The following is a 25,979-nucleotide window of genomic DNA, read 5'->3' as shown; positions in this document are numbered from 1 at the left end:
GAAGGAAGAGACATGGAAGTGTCTGCACCCATTCCCGGCTCATTCGTGCGTCATGACACCGGTGGCCCCGGAAATGGCCTGTGGCATACCATGTTCAACATTGGATCGTCAAGGAGAAGGCGGAAGAGGAAACACGCCAGCCATAGTGCCATAACACCGAACTCGGACTCGTCAGCAACATCATTCACAGGCAGTTCGCAAGATAGCTTGGATGATCACCCAGTGACACAACACCTTGTCGCTTTGAGGCCATCCGACGGCTCACATATGTCGAGATTGGATCAGCGGCGCATTCCAGACCCGGCAGTCCCTCTACCCTTACGAATACCGGCTGTTGTCCGGTCCGGTGACAGTCTTCTATCAGATACCAGCATAGACGAGGATGAAAAAGACATCAGTCGTAGAGATTTTGGATTAAATCATGGCGGAGTCAACAATGAGCGATCCGGCACTGCGTACTTGGATATGCCGATGATACATGAGCCTTTCAGTATCCAGACTACTCCTGAGATTGCATACCGAGCTGGGAGCGACTGTGGCTCAAGTGTTGAGCTCGTAAGGGAGAACATAGGCGTCGCTCTTTCCAGGAACCGCGACTCCACGTTGAGCACCCGTGGTATAGGCAGACGCGTCTCTCGAGCTTGGAAGCAAGGCACCGCATCTAGACTGCTGGAGGAGTACAAACGCAAGAGTAACCAAACCACGTCCAGCTCCCAGACGGCCCGTTCAAGCCCTCTGACGACCGGCATCGCTGCGGAAAGACCCGTAAACGCCAACGCTATCTCCAAGCCGACCATCGTCCACATATCAAGCAGGCCGGGCGAAGTACGGCAGATCAGTAGGCGTGTGGATGAGTCAAGTCCGCTGTTCGGAGGCGGTTCTACTGTCAACTCCCCTAGGACCCTGACGCCAATTACACAGTCTGCCTCCTCTACCAACAGCGATCTCCAGAAGCCACCCCCGGCGCTGCAGACATTCACGGCCATGTCGCGTGATAGTGATACATTCTGGGACGGGATCACGCGGGACTCGTTAGGTATTGCGCACAAGGACCTGGAGCCCCCAGCGAAGCGTAGAAGCGCGTTTGGTAATACCACTGGCCAGGCCCAGGGTGATTTGAATTGGAGTAATCGGAACTCTAGGAATTTGATGTCTCCTGATCAATGGCTCCGGCCAAAGGTGAACAGTGGGGCGGAAGGGATGGGTTTGCCCAGGGCAGCCCCCGGATTATCACTATACCCTAGCGTGTCGCCTGCGACCCAGGGGTCTGGCACCGCAACTGAGTCTATATCAATAGGCTCCTTGGACAGCACAGCGCGAACGAGGCGACACGTCCCCCACGGAGACCAAAAGCTCCATGTCGGACGGACACGCAAGCAGCAGCAAAAGTATGACCACCCCACCGCCCAGGCATGGCATACAACAAAACCAATAACGCCATCGCCGATAGGGTGGCCTCGACCAACTGCAGCCCCTCCCCAGCGACCTCTACCCGAGACGCCGACCCGGCGGCCCCTGGCCGAGAGACCGAACGGAGCATCCCGTGGAGGAGCCGGTGCTCCTTGGGCAACGGCAAGGGGCCGGAGCGACATGTCGAAACGGTCTAGCAAGACACTCGCCAGCGAACTTACGAACGACACGGATGATGGCTGGGAAGACATGAGGCCGGATGAGTATTCCTCGTCTGTGGGAGGTTCTACTCATGGAAGCTTTCCGGCCTTGATTTGAGGGACAGGGCCTTCTTTTTGCTTTTCTTTATATATGTCGCTATCTCCCTGTCTGTCTTCTACCGGGCGGAACCAAGGGTGGCCAGTTGCTCGTAATGTATTATCTTGCGGTCTTTGGGGTTTGGCGTGGCTGAGAGCTGCTTTATAGTTCCGGACCAGCGCCGTAAAGGGGCTTTGCTGTTTTCCTCTTTTGTAAAATTCGTGGTCAGCGCTACATCATCAGCATTCAACGGAAGGATCGGGCTTGGCGTAGACAACAACTTATTATTATCGGAGTTTTCGGTTATCTTCCATAATCTCACATTCTTTAGCATGGCTGAACTCCGGCGTACCGCATGGTAGACATTGGCTGTACCGCCTGTGTAGTTGGGGTTCAATCTGTATCCATTGATGGCGACCATACCATGTCGTCCTGCACGGATTAGGGGACAGTTAATGCCGTGGGATAATGTGTATTCAAGTACTAGACATGATGCTTATTCTACTGGATGTGATGCCTGATTCGACGAATAGGCAGGCCTGTCGATTATTTGCGGAAAGTACACCTACCTTTATACCAAGGGCAGCGCTGTCGCCAGGAAGAGGATCTATAGGCCTCATCGCCTGTGTCAAGGCTATAGCTGACTCGATAGACTACCAACCCCTGGCTGTCCTTTTCGACTAGACGGTGTTCTCCAAACCTAGCTGAGGATTGATAATCGCAATCACATAGAAAAATGGCCGAGCAGCCAGTCAAACATATGGTTTCCGGTGTGGGTTTGGCTTCCAGAATGCCTGCACCCACGCATCTTTCAGGAAGACCTTGGGAACATTACATCCTAGCACCGCAAATGGTACCGAGAGCTAAGCCCTTGGATAGTGGAGGCGTGGCAATGTGATGATGCCTTCAAAGTCGATTTGACTGAATTTTAGAAGGGCAAGTGTGAGTGGGTGCCGTGACGATGTCATCTCTCGGCCAGTATGTATGGCATTGTCTGGCCTGATGGGATTGTCAAGCTGCATCTGGCCTCTTAGCCTATTCGGCTGGACCCCCAACGTTTCTGTGGCATGGGGACCAGAAAAAAAAGTAAAAAATTCCTAGCTGACGGGATACGTCGGAGCCTGGTGATGGATGATGCCTTGCTGGAAGTAATTACAAAGGACTCGAGAGCGAACCAAAAAGCAAAAAAGAACCTGGCTTTGCTACTCAATGTAGGTAGTCAGTCACCTACGCAATTACCGTATGATAAGACGCCCAACTTCCAAGGGACTGACAGGGTGGAAGATGATGTCACCGCTAGCGACCCTTACAGCATGAGTAAGGTAAACGAGGGGGAGACGAACAACGGGACCAAGCTCGACGGACACGGGCCAGAGGATGCCGCCGCCGCCACTCGCTCTGAAGAGTCCAGATCTTCGCTTGTCAAGCTAGGTAAGGTTGCTTGTCATTTCAGCAGCAACAAGGGCCAAGGCCGGCAGGGCCTGTGGCCAACGAAAGCCATTGGTTAGGAACCTCCCAAAAATCTGAGAAAAGACACGCGACCAACCGCCGGCTTGGTGATACCGGATTGCTGCCCGCCATACAAAGCTGCAGGTTTCCAGTTATGAATGAATAAGTATTTCAGGGGGAGGGACTGCTGTATGCATGCCATTAATACAAATAGGAAGAAAGGGCGCCCCAGTCGCGCGCTTTGATGGGAAAGAAATTTTTCAAACAAAGTGGTGACTGGGTGATGGTAACCACGAACATCTCATAGGACTCCGATGCGCCCACCACCCAACCATGAGCCCACCGCACCCACGATCGATCCACTTTCGTTCGTGGTCGGTCTCGTCTCCGGGCGCAGTAGCAGCAAGCAACAGCAGAGGCTAGAGAGGATAGGGACTACTATACAAGTCAGTATAGAGCAGAGTGAAGATGAAGCCCGATCAACCTAGTGGGAACACAGAGAGCGAGAGAGCGTTGCCCGCATGTACTGTAGACTCATGGAGATAGGGAATCCAGGGAATCTAGACCACTCCTCACTAGGTAGGCTGCTCATCACGTCTTTACCTGACACATGACCCAAGCCCCCAGACGACGGTCTGATTGGTCGAGGATCTCCATGTCAACCAGATGGAATACAGGAATGACTGCCTCTGAATCCGGCGGACGGCGTGTTTGTCATACATACATAGGGCATAGCATACCCATGCTTCTGGATTTCTTTCTTTTTTTCGGGTTCTCGCTTCATTCAGCTTGAACTCCGGGCCGTAAGCAAGTGAAGCCTGCTTGCTCTGATCTTTGGGCTCTTCTTTCCAACAAGAGATGCCTGCCTGCGTGAGATGAGGAATTCTATAGAGCTTGACTTGAGGCATGCATCCATCCAACCAACAAGCGGTGCAGTGGGCATGGAGGTCCCGGTTAGGTACCCGTGCAGACCTAAAAGGACCAGACTGGAAGATGCTATGTAGGTATGTAAGTATGTACTTAACGGAGTACCTACCTCGGCAATCTCTGAGATAGCAGCAGGCTCATTACCCACCCGTTGTGTACACATATCTCTTATCCGTCCCTCAATACATTGATATTAGGTATCAATTATACAAATCGAATGCATCCCGACCAGTTTGACCCATTCAGATCGTAGCTGGTACGGTACGGGGGTGCGAGGAAGCATAAGTCCAAGTGAAGTGCAGTTTGATGTTTTATGTTACGAGCCCGTTATGGCCTGCATGCAAGCAAGTACATAGATGTCGCACCTACATACCTCCTGGACGCATCCATGTTGGGGGGTGAGATGCACCATACCTTTGTAGGCAGATGCACGGGTCACAGCACACCTTGCACCGACCCTCCCTACTGCCTACAGCAGAAGCAAAGAGACGAGCAGGCGAGCATTAGACAGAAACAGGCCGGGAAGAGTGAGAGGGAGGGAGCGAGCGAGCACAGATGGCGGGTTCTGGACGAGGGAGGGAGGTGGTGGTAGTGGTAGTGGCAGTCGGTACCCCGCCTTGGTTGTGAGCAGCGGTGGTGATTGATTGTCCCTCTTGTCCCTCCTGTGCCTCCGGTCCCTCTTTGCGGCCAGCCAGCCAGCCAGCCAGGAAATACATCGATACCAGAGCCAAATCCCATTGGATTTTTGCCAATTGCGCACCTGCACCGCAACGCACCACCTTTGCTCACTGTCTGCATCACTGTGGTTAATAAGTCACCTTAACCTTAGTCCTCTGGCCCAAAACAACACCAAGCATATCACACTTTGGTAGTGTGAAAAAATTCAATCCTTCTTCCGACGACGGGCTTTCTCTCCCCCCAGCTGCAACCTTCTTTCCCTATTTTGACATCACCTCTGTCACCTCTGTTGCCAGCTACCACATTTCTCGTCGGCGATTCCTCCATCCCACTACAACCATCATCCCCGCCAAAACCTCACGCCCGTAGCCTACCGCTGCGGTAGAAAGTCCTTTCAACATGGGTCAAACACTCTCTGAACCCATCGTCGACAAGGTAAGCCTCATGCCTTCGACATGTGTCATGAATCCCCTCGCCTCCGCCCCTGGGCCTCCTCTGCCCTCCTGCGCCGTGGCCGACGCTGCTCCTTGCCGCGCAATCTCCTGCTTTCGTACTCCACACTTTGTGCATCTTTGTCCTCATCCTCCCTGGCAAAGGCTCTGGCAATGGCGCGCCCATGCTCGGATCACATCGCATACCTGCCATGGGAAATGGGCATCCCGACCCGTAGCCAGATGGCCTTTTTCTTTCTCCCATACTCCCTAATGAGGGGTGGCTGGATCTTGCTCGCACAGAGGACACGGACCGCTGACAAATGATGTAATATTCTAGGAGTCACAAAAAGGCGAAGATGCCCGCATGCTCTACGGTGTCTCGGCGATGCAAGGATGGCGCATTAGTATGGAAGATGCCCATTGCAGCGTGCTCAACCTGATCAAGTCCGACTCCGAGGAGGCGAAACAACACTCGTCCCAATTATCGTTCTTCGGCGTCTTTGACGGGCACGGCGGAGACAAGGTCGCGCAATTCGCCGGACAACACATGTACGACATCCTCCTGAAGCAGGACACGTTTAAGGCCGGCAACTACGAGCAGGCTCTTAAGGACTGCTTCCTTGCGACCGACCGCGCCATTCTCAGCGGTATGCACTACAACACACCATGCGATGGAAATGTATGGGCAGGACGGAGACGCTGACCAAGATGACCCCGTGCAGATCCTAAGTACGAGGAGGAGGTTTCTGGCTGCACTGCTTGTGTCGGTCTGATCACTGACGACAAGATCTACATTGTGGGTTGTTCCATGCCAAGGTCGAACTGTTGATGTACTGACTCCCTGCCAGGCAAATGCCGGCGATTCTCGGAGTGTTCTGGGAGTCAAGGGTCGGGCCAAGCCACTGTCCTTCGACCACAAGCCGCAAAATGAAGGTTTGTGCTACATTCCGCGACACTGGTGGCTCCGACTTCAATCTACTGACACTTGACTCGTTCGAACAGGCGAGAAGGCTCGTATTACTGCCGCCGGTGGGTTCGTCGATTTCGGCCGCGTCAACGGTAACCTCGCTCTGTCCCGTGCTATCGGAGACTTTGAGTTCAAGAAGAGCGCCGAGCTTGCCCCTGAGCAACAGATCGTCACTGCCTATCCTGATGTAGTTGTCCACGATCTTAGCGACGATGATGAGTTTTTGGTCATTGCCTGTGATGGTATCCATACCTTCCTCCTTGACGAACGGTCGGACACCATGACTGACATTAGCAACAGGTATTTGGGACTGCCAGTCTTCCCAAGCTGTTGTCGAATTTGTTCGAAGAGGTGTTGCGGCGAAACAAGACCTGGAGAAGATCTGCGAAAACATGATGGACAACTGCCTCGCATCAAATTCCGAGACCGGCGGAGTCGGCTGCGACAACATGACCATGATGGTCATCGGCTTCTTACGCGGAAAGAACAAGGATACTTGGTACGAGGAGGTCAGCGGTCGCGTAGCCAAGGGCGATGGCCCCTGTGCGCCGCCTGAATACGGTATGCCATCTTGAGCGACCCCATGCGCCGAAAAGGCTACTGGACAAACCACTAATACGTGCTGATTCAGCCGAATTCCGAGGACCTGGTGTTCACCACAATTTCGATGATAGCGACAGCGGTTATGATGTTGAGACGGGTCAGAAGTCCAGAAACTTCGGTATTGGTGGGTACAAGGGTCGTATAATCTTTCTTGGCGATGGCACTGAGGTCTTGACAGACTCAGACGACGCCGAGATGTTCGACAGCGTCGACGAAGACAAGGACCTCGCCAGCCAAGTGTCCAAGTCGAACCCTGGAGAGGGCGAAGACGGCAGCGACGGCCAACCCCCCTCGAGCGAGAAGAAGTCGGGCGAGTCTACCGAGACCAAGACGGAGCCTGCTACGAAAGATACCCCGGCGACCGAGACGAAGGCCGTGAAGAAGGAAGAGGAGGCGAAGCCCGAGACGAGCGCCACGACCAAGGATTGAGTACTGCACTTGGGATATATCTAACACGTCTGAAGATGGTATACCTGATACTAGTAGGATTGGAGATGCCTTTGGTAAACCGAAACTCATTGCATGACATTTTCCGCGCAATGTTCTGGGTGGGAGGATAGACCGTGTGGATTAGCAGGGGAATCGAACGGTGAAGCTTGTTCTGGTCAGCAACACCTGGAGATGTCGCCTAGAGGCGGCAGTGTGGAAAGGAGGGGCTGGCGGTTGGCAGACAGTACTGCCCTCTCCTATCTCATTCAGGGGTGCATGGGCGATAAGCGAGACATAGGGCGAGATGATACCACTATTGCCATTGTTATGCGGCCGAAGACATCCAATAGCGTAAAGCTGGCAAGGGCCGCAGTTTCCTCGGAACCACACCATGGGTCGGGAAGCCTGCTAAAAGCCAAGGCAGCGAGAGTGATGAACCTTGGATTCCGCCCAGGCTCTCGGGCGAAGACGGCTGTGTTGTCTTCGTCGGGGACGGGATCACGATTTTAGTGGATTCTGAGGCGTTTTCCTACGACACCCATATCTGACAGCGATGTATTAATGCGAGTTTGGAGCATTCCGGCCGAGATGCTCTCACTGCCACTGCACCCTTGGAATAGATTTGTGTTGCTGAATACCTGTAACCAGTGTAACCTACCTACTAAGGTTAATATGTACGGAGTAAAAGCTGCGGTTCCATTCTCCCCGGTTCGGCCTCCCTCCCAGGCCCAGGCCCAGGGCTGATAAGGATGACCCGCTTGCCGATAAGATGTCGCTAAAATTCTACATCTACATGCATTCATTGTACACTTGTTGCGACGGGGTTCCAGCTATCGAATCGACTCAATTCGAGTAACCTTTTCCTCTCTGCCCTACACCCGGGCTCTATCTGCCTGTCGTGGATAATGCTCCATTTATAGCTCATGTCCCTGGGAGTCAAATCAGTATGGAGAGCTCCCGTATGCACGCTGCGTGCCCAAGGGCTCTACTTGAAACCCAGGGAGGCCCATCCACGCCTTGCGATGCCGCTTCATACCGGTAGCACTCGATTATATCCCTCCAATACATCCAATGCCAGCCTTGTTCGCCATGTCCATGCCACTCGACCAGCCAATGCGGCCGACGCACCGTCAACGCCAGACCAGACCGCAGATGCCTCGGCCCCGGAGCGCACCATAGTTGGGCCTTCACCCTCTGCCTACCGACGGGCAAAACTTCACCGGGTCATCAAAAGAATGGCCATCTTTAGGGAGAAAACAGGCTCGCCGCCTAGCAACCAGGCCCTTGTCAGCCCGGAAGTTCGGTATCCCAGCAAGCATGAGACGGAGCGGAGCGCCAGGAAGCATCGCGTCAGCGCTGATCGCCAGGAACTCTTTGACTTTTGGCGGGCGGCCAAGGAGCAGCCGGAGACGGACTGGCAGAGCATCCTGAATCTGCTGATCAAGTACACGCCGCAGTTCGGCAGGCTCTATGACTTCAAGGTGGTGGTGGGGAAGGCGGTTGTGCAAAACGTCTTGGAGATGCTCACGGGATCGACCGCGGCCGTGGCGACCTCGACTGTTACGCAGAGGAGGTCGGGGTGCATCGTTCGAACCGAGCATATCGACCACATGACGGAGACGGTGACGTTGTCCCTTTCGGGCGCCGAGCACCCTGTGCGGAAGGCCCTGTCGGACATTCTCAAGGCCATAGGCAGCCTGACGGCCGTGAGGGTGATGGATCCCGATTCCAAGGAAATCCTCATGGATCTCTGGGCTCAGAAAAATACCGAGCCTCCATCGATCAGGCTGTTAGGCGAAACAGACGTCGCCCTGGATGCCAATTCACTCACAGTACAGAAGGGGACTGCTTCCGAGGGGCGGGTTCTTCCAGTGTCTCACTACTACACGCTTAGCCACCATGTCAAGGATATCAAGCGTCCCGCTCAGTGGACAGCAAGAAACCTTGAGGCTTACATATCTGCGTTGGTACATGGTGTGGTGCCCCGTCACCTGGTTGGCGCAATCTACGGACAAGGGCGACATGCCTCTAAACACAAGGAAACGGTGGCCTCGATCCTAGTGGAACTTTTCCAATCAGAAGCAACACAGTCGCTCATATCTACCAATTCTCTACACCTCGCCCTCGCATTCCTACAAAAAGGGGGTCTCTCTTTACGTCCCGAAGCTCGTACCATTTTCGACCAAGCCGAGGTCCGCAAGGTCCCAATGGACACGCAAACTTTCAACCTGTTCCTCCAGGGCTGTGCGATGGCGGGGGACCTTGACGGGTTCAGTTCGACGGTGAAGCTCATGTTGCGGAAAGGATACCACCCTGACAGCAAGACATGGCTAGAATTGCTGCATCTCGTCCAGGATGTCCAGGCAAAGCAGACGATCGTTGGCAAAATGGAAAGAAAGGGCCTTGCCCGTATCCAGTCAACACTTGTCCAAGTTGGTAGCCACATGGCCCCATTCAAGCTCCAGTCATGTTTCCGAAAGCTGTCGGACGTGGGACAATTCGTACTAGATCAGGATCAACTCCACGGCCCGGAATGGCTGACGACAACCACGCTCAACCGTCTGCTTGAAGTGCTTGGAAGAAATAGCCGGCTGGATCTTTGCAACGATCTACTAGACTACGCCGCGGCTTCAAGCCGAGTCAGACCTGATGCTGTTTCGCTGAATACCATGATTACACATGGCCGGAACGTTCACGCCCATGTGGCCACGATCCGGTCAATGCAAGAGCGATGGCCTACGGTGCATCCAGACGAAGCCACGTTCAATCTCCTCTTCCAAATCGCATGGAAGAACCGTGGCCCCAACCAGCTCCGTGTGGTTTTGCGGTATGCATCCTTTGCGAAACAGACCAGCACGAGTATGAGAAGCAAACTCGACCTGTTGTTGAGTGAGGATCGCGACCTGTCTGGTCGGCGAGTACTCCTGAAGACATGGGAAGATGTCATATTCGGCCAGGACGAGATTCGGATCCTGCGGCGGAGGCACGGCGACCAACTGAGCAGCTACAGGATTGCTAGGCTCTATACTGCCCAAACCTCGGTCTACGAGCCGTCTGTAGATCTAGCGTCGAAGCTGCTGGAAGCCTACGAGATGGACCGCAAAATACACGCCGCGCTGAAGGCGGGCGAGATTATGACGCCGAGTATTAGGAACAGCTTCGTGGTGGACATACCCATGAGGCCGCGGGTTTATCAGGACAAGGTCTTACGTTTGCCCGCCCCTCCTCCTCCTCCTCCTCCTCGGGTAATGAATGATATATGATGGGACAATGAGAAAAGGAAAAGCGAAACGGATGTGTTGTGTATTTATATATGCCGGGTTCATGTGTATATAGCATTGTACAAACGGCTCGATGGGTTCACTCCCTGGGACTCAAAAACTGTACCAAAAACTGGATAGACTACCTACTCGCTATACAGACAGGGCTTTTCTGCCGTGGAGCTTTCTGTGACTTGTATTATATACTACAATAGACTATAAAAAAAGCCTACATGCTGTACTCGGAAGAAAGGCCCATCATCTTCGGGGGCAACTTCCTATAACCAGTCATTTCTCTGTCATGTTTCGGGGGAGTTCTGCTTTGCTGCTGCTGCCGTCTTCATACTCGATCAGTGGTGCCATAAGATGATGAAAGAACATTCCTACCAACGGAACAAAGAACCAGGCATCTACTCCTTGAAGCCCCTCACCCCTTTACTCCCACAAAGTCACATGATACATCCCTTTATTTCCTTTATCCTCCCCAAAAAGCAGATCCGAGATACCACCCCTATAAGTACCCTACGGTCGTCCTTCCGTCTCCTGCTTCTCTTCTCCTTCTCTTCCCCCATACTTACTAAATCCAAGGACCTACCCCGCTCAAGAGGGTATTCCGTGTAGGTCCCGCTGGCTTCCAAAACCACATGGCACAGCGTGGGTTGGGCGAGCGCCGCGTTCCCTCGTTTCGGGGGGACGCGGGTGGTGCAATTTTTGATGGCCTAAACTGTACGTACGTATTTGATGCGTAAATACACATACCCACATACTTTTTCATTGTGCATTCTCTGCTGCGTGCAGGGGCATGAGGAAGAAGTGCAAAGAAGGTAGGCTCGTACTATAGAACGATCGGCTGAAAATGATGACATGGGCGCTGAGGGACGATTACTTGATGCCGAGGCTTGGTTGCCGCATTGCATCTCACTTGAGGATGCGTATCAAGCTCGAAAGCCACAAGAAACTTCACATAGTAAGAACATGGACTATGGAGTATCATGGTTTCATTTCATTCATATTCCTTTTCTCGTCATTTATCATCTATCATCAATGGTATGTGAGATAGACTCGAGTGTCTTTGCTATTGTCGCTAGAGGACAGACATGTCTACGCCGTTAGATATCTTGATCAAGTCCCGTATGCGATCAATTCTCATGTATGACCGTGTGGGGGCGGCATGGCGACCACATGATTTGATATCTCGCCCCGAAGCCCTCCCGCTCAAGCGAAGAACTTCTTGTAAGCCGCCTTCTCCTTCTTCAACCGGTCTGCGGCCGCCTTCTTAACTGCGTCGAGCTCCTTGTTGATGGCGGAATCACCGGGTACCAGCTTCTTGGCTGCCTCGAGGGACTGGATGGCCGAGTCCTCGTCCTTCATCTTGATCAGAGCCACACCGCGGCGGTACAGCGCCTTGGCCTTCTCGGCGTCGCTGATACCCGGGACCGCCAGCGCGGCCGAGGCGGCGTGCTCGGCATCCGCCCAGGACTCCAGCTTGATGTTCATCATGGCCGAGTTGCTGTTGAGGGTGAAGCGCAGCGCGTCCATCTTGGGCTTGGTGTCGGCGGGGGGCATCGTCCAGGTCGGGCTCCTCGTTGAGGTAGCGCAGACCCTTCTGGTACTTGTCCAGGGCCAGGGAGGCGTCGCCGGCCTTGAAGCCCTTGTTGCCGTACTCCTTGCAGTTGGCGGCGATCTCGAGGATCTTGACGGCGTCCAGCTTCTCGTCCATGTCCTCGGGGAAGTCCTCGTAAGCATCACCCAGGGCATCGGCGGTCTTAGAATCCGCGCCCACGGCCTCAGCAGCAGCGCCGGTGAGCTCACCACAGTCGGCGATGATGGCGTCCTGGGTGGGCTTGTCGCCGCCCTCTGTTCGCAGGTTCTCGACTTGGCGAATGACGGACTTGCCGCTGCGGACCTCGCCGAAGACGACGTGCTTGTTGTCGAGGTGGGGCGTAGCGACGGTGGTAACGAAGAACTGGGAGCCATTGGTGCCTGCGGTTTTCGCACAAGGTTAGCCCGCCTTCCTCTGCCTATGACTGACTTATGATTTTCGAGAAGAAATGGACTTACCAGGACCGGCATTGGCCATGCTCAGGAGGAAGGGGCGGTCGTGCTTCTTCTCAAAGTTCTCGTCGTCAAACTTCTCGCCGTAGATGCTCTCGCCGCCGGTGCCATTGCCCTCGGTGAAGTCGCCACCCTGAATCATGAACTGCTTGATGACGCGGTGGAAGATGCTGCCCTTGTAGTGGAGGGGCTTGCCGCTCTTGCCCAGGCCCTTCTCGCCGGTGCAGAGGGCGCGGAAGTTCTCGGTGGTCTTGGGGACGATGTCATCGTAGAGCTCGAAGGTGACGCGGCCGGCGGCCTTCTTGCCGATGGTGATGTCGAAGAAGACCTTGCTGCGCTTTACCTGCTCGTCGGCCATGTTGCTCAAGGGTACCGTGTGTTGGCAGCGAGCGAGTGTGAGTTTCTTGTTGGTGAGTGGTTGGGTCGGGTGGAGGAAGAAGGGTCAAATCAAGTCGACGGATGTGTGTGAAGAGGTAGGCAAGTGCTGCCGGGGTATCTATCTAGAAGCGAAGCAGGACGTCTGGTAGAAGGAGAGGAATTCCAGGGCCGGGTTGAGAATGTGCGGGCTGGCCAATTGCTTTTTCAAGAAGAGTACAATCCAGGCAAATCAATCAATCAATCCTTAGATCGGCTTTCAATCCAATCGAACATTGAAGCAAATGCTGGCTGGACCAGGCTGGCGAGGCCCGACTTTTAACAGGCGCCGCCCATTTTGCGTGCACATGCGAATTCGAATTCTAGCAGCTGCTGAAGCGGCATAGAAGCTTCTAGGGGACCCCGCCTTCCCAGGAATCCCAGGAATCCAAGGAATTGGGAGGAAGCGAGGGGTAACTACTGACCAGCAAGTAAGTACTTACATACATCAACCCCACTGCACCTAAATACCTAAATAACCCCCCACCCCACTTGCGAGGCTGATATCTACAGGCCTCTCAGCATCCATTCTAGAGGGCCTAACTTACACACCTAGGTAGGTAGGTTAGTAGTACTGCATGCGGTACGTTTCAGGAAAACTTCAAAGACCAAAGATTAGGTAGAAAAATAAACATAAAATGGCAGTATAAACATAGCAAGGGTATTGTATTTCCAACACTTGGATGATGCTCTAACGCTCTCACACACTCATATCCAACCAATAGTTGCAGTGGCGGTATCATAACATCGCCAACTCCCATCCTTTCGTCGCTTCTTCGTACGCCAAAAAGTGGCCCATGTACAGTAGTAGGTAGGCATAGGTCGTATGTAGCTCCGCATGGCTGCATTACTTCTTCATCGTCAGATATATCCGTAATAACAACATAATCCCACCTCGTCTTATGCTCCGGCTTCTACGCTGATGATGATGGCCTGGCCATCACCTCCGTAACTCCGTCGCTGCCCGAAATGCACTGCTGTGGCGCTTGACCTTTCCCTTTCCGGAGAACGTTCCTGTCACCCACCCGCCCTATGCGGTGGCGATGGCGGTGGTGGCCCGCTGCCTCGTGACAGTGCTAATGTCTCGAGTGATCCCCGCCGCTCTCCTTTTGCCAGCCCTCCGAGATGCCGCGCAGAAACCCCTTGTCCTTGTCCTTTTCCTTGTCCTCGCGGTGCCTCTCCCGGATGGCGTTGGGGCTCGAAGTCGGTGTATGATCATTTTTCGACGACTTCTTGCTGCCGATCAGCCCAAACAGGTTTCGAGGAAGCTTCCCGTTCCGTCGGAGTGTCCCGCTCAGGTGATGCGACAGGCTCACCTCCGAGTTGTCCGACGCTTGGCGCGACGACGAGCTCTCCGGCCCGTGTCGGCCGCTGCCAAACTTGAGCTCCCGGAAGAGAGACCGCTCGCTCGAGCCTTCCTGCTCACTGCCCGATGACCCAGGCGCCCGATACGGATCATTGTCAACCCAGGCCGGCGAGTGGATCTGAGAGAGACTGGCCGACTCCATGAAAGAAGACTTCTCCAGGCTCTCGGCGAAATCGTCCGTCATGATGGACTGGTCTTCGGCCGCCCGGAGCGCCTCGATTTTGCTCAAACACTCATCGGACCGCTTCTGGAGCATGACACAGAGCTCATGGAATTCGGACAGTTCCCCCTCGAACGTGTTGCTTTCCGGGTCGGTAGGGTGATGCGACTCCAGCCATAGCTTGACCAGCGCAGAGAAGTTTCGAGGGTGGTCAATCAGGTAAGGCAGAGCAGGGAACCCTTCTCTCGCAATCGGAGAGAGACGCCCGAGGATTGTAACCGGGGCCATGTAGGTGGCGGGGAGCGAGGCCGTGGCGGCTCGTTCCGTAGGTATAGAGCAGACCTGGTCAATGAACTCCTTGAATGGCTGGCGTTGCGTGTTGAGGAACTTGTTCATCGGCTCCATCCAGCCCTCCTTTCGACCAAACGTAGAGAGGTTACCTAGTGCCTGTAACCCCTTGGCTACGAGGGTCAGCGTTCGTTGGGCTCGATGCCTCGGATTATCTCGGAGAAGCCCAAAGAGCTTGGGGTTGAGAATGGCTGGGCAGATGAAGCGCAGAAAAAGGAAGCCCGACACGCTGGTATAAGTGACAGTCCGCAAAAAGTCCCCATAGCGATCTTCGGCCACGGCCCGGACGTATTTCAGGATTTGCCGTAGTTCGGCGGGCAGCCTATTGGCCGATTCCGCGATGCACTCCCATACTTCGGTAGTGATCTGCACTAGCTGCGCCCAGTGCTGGTCGAGGTCATCGCCATGTTGTATCCTACTCGGATCTACTTCGCAGTCAGGGTTGATCTCGTTGATCTCGAATATCTTGTCACTCAGTACGTCCTCGAGATATTCCTTGCCAAGCCGGCGCATGTGAAATTCCAAGGCTTGAGTCAGAAGCGAATTTCCCCGGAAAAGGAGATTGGCTTCGCCAGCAAGGGTCTTGCCCATGTCCCGAACGAGAGCTTCTCGGTCGCTTGAGGAGCCTGTCGACTCGTTCGACTTCATGCGGCGGCTGAAGCGCATCTTCTTCATGCTGTTCTGACCACTGACGCCGTCGATCTCTTCCTCTACAAGAGCTAGAAGCCATTCGACGGAGCTGTTGGAAACCTGGAAGATGTTAAGGAAAATCTCGGCCAGTCGGCGTAGTTGTTGAGGCATTGCCGCAGCAATCTGGCCAGTCAAACCGACACTGAACTTGTGGAGCAGAGCCGACAATGGCTTGTAATCTTTGGCCATCAAAACTACCAGCTCGTCGTGATTGACCTTGACAAACATGGTCCCAATCGATTCGTTCCTCTCGTCTTGTATGGGCAGCCACTGCTCATGGTCCTTCCCGCGATCTAGCTTGTCCAGAGAGATATCAACAGCTCCGCACATAACCTCGGTAAGATTGCCCGTCTTTGGGAGCCCTAACGACGCCTGGAGCTGGTGACTGAAACTCTCGAGATTACCATCGACCCGTTTCAAGACCACTGAGAGGTATGGCAACGCCGAGGAAAGCTCTGTGAACTGAACGGCTTCTCTCCAGAACGGGTTCTTCGTGTCCGGCTGCGTAGTCGTCCGCGCCCGAACCTCGCCGTCCAGTATGACCTCTGCCAGGTAGTTGCCAACAAGGGCATCGCGATCTTGCCGCGCTTGCCGCTCAGATAATTCTGGCGGTAAAACGGCTTTTTTGAGCTTGGCTTCGGTGACCCTCACTTGTATCGTTTTCTCAAGCCTGAACATTTGACCATCAAACTCATTCTCGAAGTCGGTGATGTCGACCGCCCCCTGAGAATCCGCCTCCAATCCATACAGATCTGGCACCGCGAATGCTCGAAGTAATACGAACCAGACCTCGAAGAGGACCCTTGTGTCCAATGCTATATACACCGGCCTGAATATCGATAGTTGTTTGGATGTGGCAGAGTAGATGGGGAATATCGCTATGCAGTAATCTTCATCGAGAACTGATTTGTCGAGCTGTTGCACAGCGCAGCGAGATAGCTGCGACAATTCGATTATGGATAAGACAGACACATCGTTTTCTGTCATCAGCTTGAATTCGCCGTTGTCTTGGAGTATGCAGGACACCCGCCTCCAAGCAGTGGCAGATCCTCGCAAGTCTCGGGTTGAAGGTCGCTTTACGATCGCTCGTGGCGAAGTAGCGACTCCTTGTCCCATAACATGACCTTGCCAACCTTGATGATGGCGGCATCTTTCGAGGATCCGGAGCCGGGCGTAGATGAACCTCGGCGGCGCATCTCTGGCCGTCCGGTAGTAGCTGATGGCGAGCTGGTGCCCCGGCCATTCGGGAAGCGCACGCCACTCGGCCGCAATTGTTGCCAGCAAAGCAGCGCAGCTAGCCAGAAATCCACTTCGGCCGGCACCGCAGGCTTGAGTAACAGCTCAATGCCCATCTTCTGGCTCGACAACTCGAGGCATTTGCCAGTTCCATCAGGCGCCTCGACAGGAAGAACTCGGCAGCCACGGAGATCGCCAACAATGGGAATATGAAAGGGCCCATTCTGGCCTGGATCGAATAATAAACTGCCGCGCTCCTCATCTATATAACAGACGCCAGCGTGCCACGGACCGCTAGGCTCGCTCTGATATTCCACTTGGCCTTTCATCCGACCACACAATGTCTTCATTAGCAATAAAACCTTATTTGCATCATCTGTGGGTATTGGAAGTGGTAAAGAGTCCACGGAAGGCGGCGGCGAAATCAGAGGTGAAGTAGGGCGCGACGATGCACGTTTTATTAAGCGCTTGTTTACCGATCTCTTGTCTTTGCCGGAAATCGAAATTTTGAGGTCTGCTGGCGATCGTATTGGCGCGATGGACGGATATCCCACCGACTCCATTGCCGCCGCTGGGCGACCTTCAGGGTCGGCAAGCTGCATAGACCCCGTGGACGAGAAGGAACCCACACGGTGTCGGTTGCCTGACGACGTGGTGTTCGACTGCTGGCGTACCGCGAGCGACCCATCCATGGTATGTGTGCGGGGCCGGACCGCGGATTTCGACTGCGTGGGAGGGCTCGCTTCCGAGTCGTCGTAGGAATCGCCAAAGGCATCGTTAAATACGATGCCCTGGCGTCTTGTCTCTCCGCCAGGTATAGACCGGGGAGAAGTTTGAGGGGACGTGGTGCCGCAACCCCGGGAACCCTGTGATGCCTGAGCTGCCGCAGTGTCGAGGTTCACAGCATGGCCATTTTCCTCTGCGGGCTCTGGTGTAACGGTTCGGATGGTATTCTGCGAGTGAACAGTGGGTATGAAACTGGAGCCGTGCATGGTGCTACTTCTTTCCCGTTCGCGTTCCCTTCCTGTGTCGTTACTGGCGCGCGCCGAGCCGGGTGACGCTTGCGACCTGTCTGCCGCTGGGAAAGGCGGTCTGCTACCATCTTGGTTACTGTTGCTGCTGCTGCTGCTGCTGCTGCTGCCCGCTGCCGCTGCTGCTGTCGGCAACAACCGCGTCGCCGCCGTTGTGTGTTTGTCCGTCCATTCCCGGGGGAAGGAGGCTTCTCATAATTCCGTTGTCGGCCTGAAAGTGTACACCAGCAATCGAGGTGGATGGTGTGCATTGGACGCGCTCGCAAACTTGCATGGGACCAAAGGGCCAGGAGATAGTAGATGCTTATGTCGTGCTCGCAATTGCATGTAGACAGGTTTTCGGTGTGGTTGTGCTAGGAGAGAGCGTATATGCACGAAGTGATCGTTCAGCTTCTATTAGCGATGTTGTTTTTGGGGGAGTAAGATCGGCGATGCGATTCGTTTCGGGTGCTGCATGCGTCGGCGCCGGGTCATAAGTCGTAGGCAAATCTCTCGAGGGCGGTATTCTTCTCTAGCAGCAGCCGGTCCCATCGAGTGTTTATCATTCTAGAGATCCGGCGGGATTGGGACGCAGCGATGTTTTTCTGTCGGTCAATGATGACTTGCTTGCGTTTTTCTGGGGCCGTTTCCCTCGATCCGCCGCGCAGGGCTTTCTGGGATAAGAAGGAATCGAGACGTGTTCCAGAAGAAAAATCAGCATCTGGGGGTATATTGGATGCAATTATCACATCTTCGGCAGTACGGTATATTGCTACTGGTCATTGGCCATCCCAGTCCGCTATTCCGGCATGGGGAGAATAATCAAACGGCAGCGCCGGTACTCAAAAGTGGACGTACGACAAGCGTGCAAGATGGCGGATGGGAGAGCGAAGGGTATGCCTGCCTTGTCGGGGGACCGGATTGGTTGCTGGGCTAGGTTAGAGCAAGAGATTAATATAGGAGGTGCTTGTCTCGTCGCGCGCGGGGGGCACCTTGGGTACTTTTGGTCCCCGTCGTTCGATCCTATTTGTTTGTTGGGCGAGAGAGCTGTATCGTGTGTAATGTAAATGTAGGCAGGCAGGTGTTGCTGGAGTGCTGCTGCAACCTGGTATTCCCTCCTTCCACTACTACTACCCGACCATACGTGCGTAGATGCAGATATATGTATTGCTGATGCAGGTCGACCAGGGACGAGCGCAGGGACAGTCGAAGGAGATTGATGCCCTGTCTGGACGAGAGCCTGGGCTTGACTGACTGGATCCTCCAATGGACGAGACAGTAGTGTGGGTGCTGCTGCGAGCGAGTTCGTTTCGCGCGTTCAAGAGCTGGCTTGGGTAGGTTAGGCCATGATTCGCCTTGGCGGATACTGCTGAAGGTGGAGATGGATGGTTGGTCCAGCGATTTCTTTGTTGCTGTGATATGCAATGCACTTGGACTACGAAAGAAAGAAAGAAAAGTAAAGCAGCACAATCAACAATGTTCAAATACCTAGATCCTCGGATATTTGCTGCTGCTGCTGGAGCCAGGTTGCAATGCCCGACTCGACTGGAACGGGCTTGTTCTTTTTCAGGATGTCAGCTCGCCGGCGGATCAGGATCAATCAAACAACAGACATGGGCATAATTAGGGTATGTTACAGTTACATGCCTCCAAGAGGCACAGAGGAAGGTACCTCGCCTCGATCCCTCAACATGGGCACGGCGTCCCTAACGATACCTAGACCTCAGCGCTCAAGACTGAATCAACTGTCTGCCCTCTGCAAGGCAACTGAACATGCCACATGCACATGAGATCATAACCAATCCTTACCGACGTAGCTTGGAGGATGCAGGTGCGAGCAAAACCCGGAGCCCGAAACTGGACTCCCATGTTTGGTGCGAATAAAACCTACCTCCTAGGAATCCATGTTTCATTCTTATGCTCTGTGATGCTGCCCCTGGGCCCTGGTATCAAGAACAAGCGGGCCAGCGAAGGTTTCGATGTCAGCTCGTTCAAAACCACTATTCGAATATATGCTCAACATGATGTACCCATGCCCATGGTATGATTTTCCCGAATGCATCAACTGGACAATTACTCAGTGTTTGCTCGTGGTAATTGCATCAATATCTGCGCTGCTCCCGTCTCGCCTTGCCCGGGTGTCATCTTTGTCATCCTTCGGTCACCATCGCTCATACCGGTTTCCGTCCGTGACTACCTAACAACTACATTGTGTAAGTATTTATTACCTTGGCACGCTGCGCTGTGCGTCCGAGTCAGTCAGAGACCCTCCTGTCTGGATGCCGTGCACGCGCGGATGGAGCAGGAATGAGATCGAAGGCCAGCTTGTAACATCGTTCGGACTCTCTTTTCCCAATCCGTCCATTACCTGTACCTAGCAATACGAAATTAGAACCCCGGCGACCAATAAGCTCAACGTGTGTGGACGACGGCCGAGCCTGGAATGTGACCCCGTTCGCTCGCCACGCAACGCCCGTTGGCTTGTCCTTTTCCTTCTCGAAGGGCTTGAGAAGGACGATCGGGGCGCGAGCACTTCCTTGCTCTTTGATTAATATTAGCCTTACGGTTCTGGCCATTCTTCTTAGAAAGGCTTGACAGGAGGATCGACTATTGGCTTTGTGAAAAGTACCATAGCACAGCCAGATGGCGTATGTACATGGCTATCTACATATATCTATCTACCTAACTTCTTTCTTTCTGTCTTCCTTTCTTTCCTTTAGTATGTTTCCCTTCTCCCTCTTGTCCTAGCCTTACATGATGCGATGCCAGGGCCGTGCCAAGCCACGCCTTATGTGCCATCCACCACCCACCACCCACCACCCACCACCCCACCGTCCACTGTTGATTTTGTAATCAACCACTTAACACGTGTGATGCTACAGTAAACGTGATCCCCGTGGGCCTGTTTCCCTGCCCGGGATTGGGCCAGCGGACACAACCTTGTCCCCCTGGCCTGGTCCCCCTGGTCCCCCCGTGTCGGGTCAGTCCCACCTCCAAATTGATGACTGACAGTTCAATTCTCCGAGGTCCATGGCCACCATGGACCATGGACCAGGGTGTCCCACCACCACCATCCTGTCTGTCCTGCCATCCACCGTCGTGATGGAAAGAAACACTGACACCAACAAAATGTCGTTCTGCCATCTTGGATCGTCTCTTGCTCCGTGCATCCCCTAGGAGTGAGATGAACTTCTGATGAATCCAAAACAAAACCGGCCACGGTCCTGGGATAGGCTGGCTATACACGGGGTCGGCGGAGATGAGAGACGCCTTCACCGAGAACGCTGCTTGTTGCCAAGGATGTCTGTCTCTTTTTTATCATGTACTTATAGGTCCCTCCTTACTCACTCAAATGACTAACGATATGGATACTTCCTCCTACAGGATTTCAGCTCTAACATACCAGCTTAACCCAGCCACAACCCCATGGAAGGACGGTTTGCTCCACCATTGCCGTTGTGACCTGACACGATTTGTTTTTCACTACTACCTGCGATGATTATATGTCCCCTTGATGGCGAAGTCAAGCATTATATCCAATGGGGAAAAAGTTATGCCAGCGGCACTGAATGCTGCCTGGTTTGTACATCACGGCATGATATGGCGGGAGCAGCGCTTCACCACCGAGGAAATAGGCAATGGTGGGCTATGAATGGATCGATGAATGAGATTGCCACTGCATTGAGGTACCTAGGCATCAATGCTGTATGTATGGTCTGTACATGTATGTAGGTATATACTGTAGGTAACCAAGTTATCGAAATGGGACCGAAATGGGACGGGCGTTCAAATTGTCAGAAGCCTCTCAGCGCTGTCATATATCATTCTTCTTTTACCACTCGGAACCCTTCTTTCCCTTCCCCAGGCTGCCAGGCATCCAGCAATCACACTCGACGACTCGATCGGCCAAGTGCACCCCTGAAATGGAAAAATGCCCTTGTCGCAAGCACGAACGAGTTGACGAGGGGGCCTGCAAGACCGGACCCTAGCCGTATCGTCGTCGGTTTTCCCCCTGATCCATGAATGAATGGATGACCTGCCTGCCTGCTTAGGTGCAGCAACCCATCCCATGCCCAAGAAAGGAAAGAAGAGGGAGAAGAAGAAAAAGACACATATGTAATCAATTTCCTTGGCACTGCCCCAATCATGCGGATGAGAAAAGAATTACCCGAAGCAAACATTCTCTGCTGGCTCGGCCAAACGCCCAAATCATAAAGCCCCCTGGTCGAATATCCCATGCATGGGCATAACGTGACCCAACTCCTCTGCCCTTGCCTGCATGGCTGGCTCAAGGCTGACCACCAATTCGGCATGCCGGTTGTCTGTGTCCCCTGCAGCAATGCGGGCGTGATTGCCAGAGGTGCCAGGAATTTGGGAATCGCTTACTATACGCCAACGTCGATCCCCCGAAATATATGGCCTCATATGCTTTCTCCGTGTGGATGTATGTAAGGGGTCTGACCCAAGGACCATGAACCCTCTCTTTCTCCGCCGGCAGTTCTGTCCCGATTCTGTCACACACATACAAACACACACACATATATACGCACACAATTAGAGAAAATACACTGCCTTCCTTGCCCTGCATTTCTCGGTGCGGCAACGTTCTGGCTTGCACGCGCCAGGCACACCGTCATAGGCACAGGATAAGAGCTTTACGCAGGTCTCGGTATCAAGTCCAGCTTACATGATTGGTTCCGACTTAACTGAGTACTTACTCACCTGGCTCGAGAACAGTGGTAGGAAGAGTCTGTGGCCACAACTTCACCATGGAAAAGGAGTGCGGTGAGTACATACATGCCTGAACAACAGGTCCACTAGTCTGTCTCACAAATGTTATTAATCACTTTGTGACCTGGGCCCATCCTCCTGCGTCCTGCAACTACCTCCCGCAAGTGACCGGATCCCATTAATCTAGCCGAGATGAGAGGCTTCGCCATGTGTATTTCCGTGCCTGACAGCCTGGCTGTCTGTCATGTGAGTTTCATGCATCCGCGAATCAGCTGCAACAGGGGGGCTTATCTTCGGTACTCCTGGCTGGTATGATGAGGAAACGGATGACCAACCAGTGGAATTCTTAGTAATCGTTTCGGCAGCCGTCTGGCGATGTTTATCAGAACCTCGCAAGTTAATAGTATATTAGATCTTGCTTACCTCATGTATGACTCTGTTGACATATTTGGATTGTAATCACAGTTATTACCTTCGAGGAAACATAGATGGTTCTAGGGATGGTACTGACTTTAAGGGGTATAATGGTTGTCGGGTATCTCAATGAGCTCCTATGATGTGTAGGCATGTGTTTGGTGCTCTCACGTATCGTTCGGTAACACACAAGCTACTCACTGCGATACGTTTCGTGTTCTCGACATCAGTGGGAGCTGTTAGATAACGTCGTGCTACTATATGCCACTGTGCCATACTGTAGCTAGCCCCCGCCAAATGATTTGGTTCAGGATTTGCCACTCTGAACCCTCACATCCAGGCATATGTGATATTATGGGGGGTGTAAATCGGATGCCATTCGACCGCGAGACTACTGACACTCCTGCTCTCGGACAGCATACTAATAAAGGGAGAGCCTGAACAGCAGCTGGGCCTATTTTCTGTTGTTTGGGCCTGTCCCAGCCTCGGTCTGCCAATGGTTATACCACACTACAGCTATCTGGACGACAAATGCCCTGAATTGGACCACGGTCAGTCAATCTAGCCCGCGTAGTTATTGACATCGTTACTTTCCCATGCCCATACCAAATGGCAGCCTGGTTAGAGTATCCGGACACCGAACGAGTTGAATTTTCATGTCGAGAGTGCACCGTTTCTTGGCTTTCGGCTCATGTAGTTGGAAAAATCCGTAACAATCTACGAGTATCAAGAATCGAAAAGTGTGAACAGGTAAGACCTCACGACAAGCTTTCTCCCTTCTCACCGGGTTGACAAGACAGGAGGACAATGCCTCGTGAAATTCAACAGACTGACCTTATCCGAGAATTGGACCCCTATACGCAAGAGTAAATCACTATAAGTGAGGCAAATCACCATGTCATGGTCTGTTGACGGGTCAACCTTTGAAAAGGGTGACGCGACCATACTCACCGAAGCCAAGCCCTCACTCAATGAGCTGGGCACAAAGAGGCATGTTTGCCAACAACGATTGGGTAGAGGGAGAATTTACATCGATGTAGATGCTCTGGGGACGATCGCAGACAAAGTTCGATATCAGGGATCGCTCAGTAAGTCAGAGCTACTGACCAAACATAACATAGTTTAAGTTCCAACCCGATTACTTCTGGGTGCAGACTCGTCACATATCATGGTCACGTGGAAACCTCAGGGGCAAAGATAAATGAAATGCATATACAACTTCTCCTTCCGAGTTCAGTTACACTATGCCTATTGCCTATGTGCCCACAAACCACCCTAATGAGCTTTGGGAATACCTGTTCGTTCCCCTGACCAAAAATCCTAATGTCGCTTTCTCTCAGTTGAACGCTCAATGGGGAATATATCCGAATAAAAAATGAAGCCAACCAGACCATTCTAGGTCGTCTCTCTTCTCTCACCTCATCACCTCATGTAACCGTGTGTACCAATCAAAAACGCCAGAACGTCCCCGTGGCAAGCCTGCTTTACTGAAAGAATATCTTTCAGAATCTTAAGATCGACAGATTGCAGCCGCCCAAAGGTATTCATCATAAGGTCAATGGGCCGTCAAATACCTCGCCCTTCAAAACTGCACTCGCCTCTCCCGCTATCGAAATGGAAAATATCCATGATGCAAAACTCTCCCAAAAAGGACCCCTCCAAGTGTGAGCAAGCCATGGTTTGCGACATCGAAAGAGCCACAGACCGAGTTTCAGGTTTAAACGACTTCGCTGCGAGACCCTGTGGCACTTCCTCTCCATGATCCAGGGCTCAGTGAAGGACTCCCGTAAGAACGTGCCCGGATCTAACGGGACGGGCCGTCGATGGGACTGATGGGGGGACTGCGAGCAGTGCTCAAGTCCGTGCTACCGGTACGCCTCAGAGCCTGCGACATAGTCTCGATGTTCAGATCGTTACTAGTGGCGGCACTGAGGGTGTGGTGACCAGACGAAGGGCTGCCCACAGGCTTTCTGCTGGGTGACATGTCCAGCCCCTTGATCGACCCAGACTTACTGGTAGGCGGTGACGTCTCAGCATGAGAAGAGATGGGCGACCTGATAGGGGACGGGGAGCGGTTGATCGCGGCCGACGAAAGAGAAGTCAGGCCAGGAATTCGCATAGACTCTCGGCTACTAGCAGCTATGTTGTTGTTTCCTTGCTCTGCTTGAACAACATCTGCGAAAGAGATGAAACTCAGACGGCGGATGTCGGTAGAGTCCAGGGACCCATAATTGGAGGCTGCTTCGTCCTTCTCCGCCAACGACTGTAATTCGTCGACCCAAGAAGTGCTCTGAGTGCTCTGCGTCTCGTAGGGGCTTGTCCCTGTCACGGTGACAGCAGCGGGCTGGTGCGAGGTGTGCGTGACGATCTCGACACTGTCGGGGTTGAGGTGGTCGTCCGTAATAGCTTCCGAAGTGGCATCAAGCGCTGGGGGGATGTGGTTCTCCACTTGAATGTGCGACGGAATGGCTGGTGAGTTGGGCATGGCCACGGAGCTTTCTTGGACGTCTCGCTCGAAGATCTGAGATGTCGCAGGCGAGGCCATCCGGGGAGACGAGGATATCCCCCGGCCAGGGGAGGAGGGAGCTCGGTGTGATACATCCATTGGAATTGGGGACGTTGTCGCCGACCGAGCAGAAGAGAGATGAGACAGATCCCCACCGGGCGGGGGACTCGGCAAGCTTGCCTCTGGTCGCGAAGTCGTCTTGGTGGTACCTGACGTTGCCTTGTCGTCCGCCTTCTTCTTGCCGAAACCAAACAAACTTCGCTTCTTCTTGGAGTCGCGTTCGGTGCCCTTATCATTGAGGGCTGGAGGGGGCATGGAACCCGCGATGGGGCCCTTCTGTATTTCGGGTGCCGGAGCAAGACTCATGATGGATTGTAGTTTTGAGTTGGATTGTATTCGTAATCGTGACAGTTTCCGGATATGGGGAGGTTAGGGACAGCAGTAGGAACTATAGCGCGGAGCTACAGTTAGTAAGCTCGAGATGATAAAGGGACGGCGTAGGCGACAGACGACATCAATCAGTGGGGTGTTGCAGCAGAAAACAAGGCGGAGGGAGGGTGACGGTCGTCCCACTATCAGGGAAACGGCCAATTGT

At 53.5% G+C, this 25,979-nt stretch overlaps 6 protein-coding genes across 6 annotated transcripts; 3 read left to right on the top strand and 3 right to left on the bottom strand.

The window, feature by feature from the left end:
- Positions 1 to 12: 12 nt before the first annotated feature.
- On the top strand, positions 13 to 1,728 carry PG997_006104 (uncharacterized protein; the record flags this gene model as incomplete). The annotated part of the gene is made up of 1 exon (XM_066810419.1): positions 13 to 1,728. One exon carries the CDS (start codon positions 13 to 15, stop codon positions 1,726 to 1,728), a length of 1,716 nt encoding a protein of 571 aa, XP_066669342.1.
- A 3,432-nt stretch (positions 1,729 to 5,160) lies between these two features.
- Positions 5,161 to 7,194, top strand: PG997_006103 (uncharacterized protein; the record flags this gene model as incomplete). The annotated part of the gene is made up of 7 exons (XM_066810418.1): positions 5,161 to 5,196; positions 5,533 to 5,842; positions 5,918 to 5,991; positions 6,044 to 6,128; positions 6,198 to 6,404; positions 6,463 to 6,723; positions 6,794 to 7,194. 7 exons carry the CDS (start codon positions 5,161 to 5,163, stop codon positions 7,192 to 7,194), a joined length of 1,374 nt encoding a protein of 457 aa, XP_066669341.1.
- A 1,235-nt stretch (positions 7,195 to 8,429) lies between these two features.
- Positions 8,430 to 10,457, top strand: PG997_006102 (uncharacterized protein; the record flags this gene model as incomplete). Its single annotated transcript, XM_066810417.1, has 1 exon — positions 8,430 to 10,457. One exon carries the CDS (start codon positions 8,430 to 8,432, stop codon positions 10,455 to 10,457), a length of 2,028 nt encoding a protein of 675 aa, XP_066669340.1.
- A 1,212-nt stretch (positions 10,458 to 11,669) lies between these two features.
- PG997_006101 (Peptidyl-prolyl cis-trans isomerase D) lies at positions 11,670 to 12,867 on the bottom strand (the record flags this gene model as incomplete). The annotated part of the gene is made up of 3 exons (XM_066810416.1): positions 11,670 to 12,036; positions 12,119 to 12,437; positions 12,516 to 12,867. The coding sequence occupies 3 exons, from the start codon at positions 12,865 to 12,867 to the stop codon at positions 11,670 to 11,672; spliced, it is 1,038 nt and encodes a 345-aa protein (XP_066669339.1).
- Positions 12,868 to 13,999: 1,132 nt separating this feature from the next.
- PG997_006100 (BUD2-GTPase-activating for Bud1p Rsr1p) lies at positions 14,000 to 18,028 on the bottom strand (the record flags this gene model as incomplete). The annotated part of the gene is made up of 3 exons (XM_066810415.1): positions 14,000 to 16,517; positions 16,568 to 17,791; positions 17,835 to 18,028. The coding sequence occupies 3 exons, from the start codon at positions 18,026 to 18,028 to the stop codon at positions 14,000 to 14,002; spliced, it is 3,936 nt and encodes a 1,311-aa protein (XP_066669338.1).
- A 6,654-nt stretch (positions 18,029 to 24,682) lies between these two features.
- PG997_006099 (uncharacterized protein) lies at positions 24,683 to 25,750 on the bottom strand (the record flags this gene model as incomplete). The annotated part of the gene is made up of 1 exon (XM_066810414.1): positions 24,683 to 25,750. The coding sequence occupies one exon, from the start codon at positions 25,748 to 25,750 to the stop codon at positions 24,683 to 24,685; it is 1,068 nt and encodes a 355-aa protein (XP_066669337.1).
- Positions 25,751 to 25,979: the final 229 nt, after the last annotated feature.

Source organism: Apiospora hydei, assembly GCF_038363865.1.
Source record: "Apiospora hydei strain CBS 114990 chromosome Unknown utg000005l_segment0_segment0, whole genome shotgun sequence".
Classification (NCBI taxonomy): Eukaryota; Fungi; Ascomycota; class Sordariomycetes; order Amphisphaeriales; family Apiosporaceae; genus Apiospora; species Apiospora hydei.
Note: the sequence above shows the minus strand (reverse complement) of the source record. Positions and strands in the feature narration are given on the sequence as shown.